We start from the raw sequence: 3,848 nt of genomic DNA on the forward strand, positions 1-3,848 counted from the left end.
CAAACCTATCAACAAAAAAAACCACACATCCGTTCATACCCTACCAAAAATGGATCCGAAACGTACATTTTGATCCAGTTTTGTCAAGGAAGTATCATTTCATTCAGTGCTTGGTTAACTGAATGAAACAACTTTTTTTTTTTTTAAATAAAGACAGCTCCTAAGCAGGCAAGCATCACTCTGCATGAAGAAACAGGCCCCCTTCACACATAACCTGTCACAGCACCTGCAGCATTATGAACAGCTTCACTGTAGTACTATTTCATCTTGTCTCAAAAAGAAAGCAAAGATAAAATGTCTAGTAGTAGAAGCACATCTGTGTGGGAAGAAAAGATACCTGGAAATACCTATATACTTTAAAAAGTAAATAATACAATTGAGAAAAACCAGAGCAAGTGACTTCTTTCAGCATAGCTGCTAGTTCCTCCTTTTTTCCTGCCAAGTCCCCTCCATCCCAGATTTCCTAGACGACCAATTTATGAAGGCACCATCACAAACATCAGTGTGCCCTTTTAATTTCATATTTTCATAATTGGAAAATGCCTTAAAAACAGATGATTTGAAGAAAATTGTGTGATACTTTCAAAAGCAAAATCCAAGGCCAAAACGTGGGAAAGACTGGTTAGAGCTTTGAGGGAGCAAGGAAGGTGATTACAACACAGCCAACCTAGCGCATGAAGGAATGGTGTATTAGGTCTTTGCAGATCTAAATCACCAGTCTTCAAGACGTCTCTACTGATCAGCTTTTAGAACAGTTATTCCTTAGACTATATCATCATAGAACAAACACTGAGGTAAAGAGCCTTCACCCCCTCAAGCAATCTACCAGGGCTTGTCCCAAAATACACCCATCACCGTAGCCCTCAAAGGGTCTCAGAATAAATTACTGAAAGTTTCAAGTTCTGACACTGTTTCTGCACACCAGATAGAGAAGGTTACCTCGTCTTTCCCAATATTTCAGACCTTTTAGAGAGCTTATCCTAGCCTCTCACTGGTCAGTGTGGGTCCCTGTTGCCATGCTGCCATGCTTAGGTGGTCATAGCTGGTCTCCTCTGGGAAAATAGCCACAGAGCAAACAGTATCTTCTTGCCAAATTCCTCACGGAAATGGGTAACCCGAGTACGCAATTTAATTTCTGGGGCCCTACAGGAGCTTTAAAAGAGCAAGCTATCCAGTCACTGAAAACTGAAAGAGCATTATGTTAAGATGGAATCACATGCTCTTCTCATTCCTGGACACAGACTACTTCTACAAATGTAAGAAAAATCTCAGTCACTTCTAGATTTGAAAACATAACAAGGCTGTGCACAGACAGGCTCTCGCTGAACGTTGCCCACTACTTTGTAAAACGTTCCCTGAAGCCATCTTAGCACATTTTTCTGAGCGTGCGCTTTCACAGCAGCTAAAAACCAGAAGTTTAACCTTAAGAATCAACTATTTCTAACTTTGTCAGATTTATCAGAAGGCCTTCGTTAACACTTAAGCAACTTTTCACCATCTCATAAAGCATACCAACCACAAGTTTCCATCTAACTAACGTACTGCTCAAGGTAGATCAGCTGACACACAGGTCAAGACCTAATAAAAACAAAACCAGAAATTATTTACTTTGCAATCCAATAAGAAGATACATTAACTGACTAATACTACCAAACTTTAGGCTATACCTTCAACTATTAAAACACGCCCCAAAGTGTTTTAATAAAATCATGAGCTGGCCTCCTAACACAAGCAAGCTTCCAAAACACTTTGAGATCAGCTACCTGGACATAATAAACACCAGCTCCTGTAAAAGCTTCATTTACATCAATATATTGCTTTTAGAACAGATGAGAAAGCATTATGCAAGTTCAAAGCAGGACATGACAACTTGCCCAGGAACCCGTCAGTCATGTCACCTTAACTGGAAAAAGTCAGATATGCACTAGCATTGAGAATCTAATCAAAACTTTGATAATGATACTGATTTTACTCTCAGCTGCTTTACAAATACAAAGGTTCGAGGATACAAACAAGTGAAAGTTTGACATTTTTTCTCTGCATGCAGAGATTCCTAACCCTGAAAGCAGAAAACTCCACTGCATTAGTGTTACTCAGGCTTTGTGCTTCAGGTCCTCTTCTCTGTGGAAGAAAGTGCCTCTCGCCTATGTACGTGAGCATTAATTACTGTCCTGGGCAAGTAGATAACAAGGTTCTTCCTCCTTTCCCATAAGACCACAATGCTCCAAACAGCTGTCAGAGAATTGACTAAGGTTAGTCACTTCACTGATATGGTGTCCTGGAAGAACCAGAGGCCCTAGGGCCAGAACTGCCAGCAGAGACAGGAGAGGGCTGCCATCAACTCAAACACCACCTTCATTTGAAAGGTAGAAATTTTTTTTCTGAATGCATTCTGTCCATTCAAACCCCAGTTTGCCCAGAAGAAAACTGGACAATATCATGATGATTTTTTTAGGCATTAGTATCACGCAATGTATGAATGACATTACCTGTTAGCACAGCCAACAGCATAAAAGGAATCAAGAAACTAGACTGGCAGAGACATGCAATGTTTAACTTTGGCTGCTCCTTCGCTTGGCACATAGCCATCGTTTCTTTTCTGCCTGCCTCCTTTACACATCACCGAGAGAGGTTTCTCCCCTTCATCTCTTCTTACTCCCAGATTGTTCCCCTCGGAAAAACGTGTGACAAACTTTGAAACAAGTCTCAGTGTACGTGATAAGCAGCAGAGCGTAGGCACTTCAAGACCACATGTCCACAACTCAATCCTGTAGGAAACGATCGCCAAGACTTTGCACCTGTACACTGGCCTTGCGCCCGCAGAGGAACCCTTTCGGGTTGACACTAGCTGCTGTCCTGTGCCTACCCCACGTACTAATTTAAAGCCACTTTGCCTGCATGAATCCTGTAGTGACCGGCCTTAACAGTTTTACTTGGAGAGCACCAGCAGGTGAGATGAGGGATACGCAGAGATCTCACACCTTCCCTTCATGTCCTACAGAGGTACAGAGACTCCCTGTAGCCCCTCTCTGCCTGGTACCCTACAAATTTCAACCCTGGGACTCACACAGTTTTCTGGCCTGTATCCCAGCTGAGCGGTGGAGAAGCCAAGGTGCAGAAGGGGTGGCAGACGGCAAGTGCTAGTGTGCTTCTGGATCGCACTCTTGATTGGGGTTTGGGACGCATCCAGGGTGTAGATCCAGTTTCAAAATTGTGCTCAGTATGTCCATTTAGTCAAAGCCCTGCAAAGTCAAACAACCCAGCCTCTACGGACGGGTGATATTTATCCACACTCTCCTTCTCACCATTTCCATTTACTTTGTGAAGAGTTTCCTGAAATCAAGGAGGGGTTACTCCAAAAATGCCCAATATTTATCTTCTCTTGTTAGCTATTCTCCCAGCATCACGAACAGCAGCATAGAAATTAAATATTCAAACCTTAACAAAAGCAACACAAAACTTTTTAAAGCCAAACGAGGATGAAGCAATGAGAAATTACAGTACCTCAGTTTTTAAGGAGAGTCCACTGTTAAAGAATATAGCTGAAACAGCAATGTAAGTTATGGTAATTTCTGGTTTCAAGGGTCCTAAAAAATACAAACATAGAGAAGAAAGTGAACTACAGTCTAAGAGATCACGATATGCATTTACATCAAGTAAATGAGAATACTTGGAAAAATACCTACAGCAAATCTAATCACTGAAGTCTCTATCAAAAAGCATATGAACTGTTAAGTTACAGAGAGCATGCTATTCATTTTTAAATAAAAACAAACCAGTGAATGAAGGGTGAGGTATGTGTCATACAAATTTGGCTTCCGTGATATACAGGCTACTGGGAACTAACG

The 3,848-nt window shown here is 41.5% G+C and overlaps 1 protein-coding gene across 1 annotated transcript in view; it reads right to left on the bottom strand.

Moving 5' to 3' along the window:
- Positions 1 to 3,587, bottom strand: part of LOC104492129 (sodium/bile acid cotransporter 7) — a gene marked incomplete at both ends in the record, with an annotated part of 8,961 nt that extends 5,374 nt beyond the window's left edge. Inside the window, one exon of the mRNA XM_010134640.1 lies at positions 3,505 to 3,587. Within this exon, the coding sequence (XP_010132942.1) occupies positions 3,505 to 3,587 (83 nt within the window). The remainder of the gene's footprint in view (positions 1 to 3,504) is intronic.
- Positions 3,588 to 3,848: the final 261 nt, after the last annotated feature.

The sequence above is a fragment of the Buceros rhinoceros genome, unplaced genomic scaffold, assembly GCF_000710305.1.
Source record: "Buceros rhinoceros silvestris isolate BGI_N320 unplaced genomic scaffold, ASM71030v1 scaffold17114, whole genome shotgun sequence".
Classification (NCBI taxonomy): domain Eukaryota; kingdom Metazoa; phylum Chordata; class Aves; order Bucerotiformes; family Bucerotidae; genus Buceros; species Buceros rhinoceros.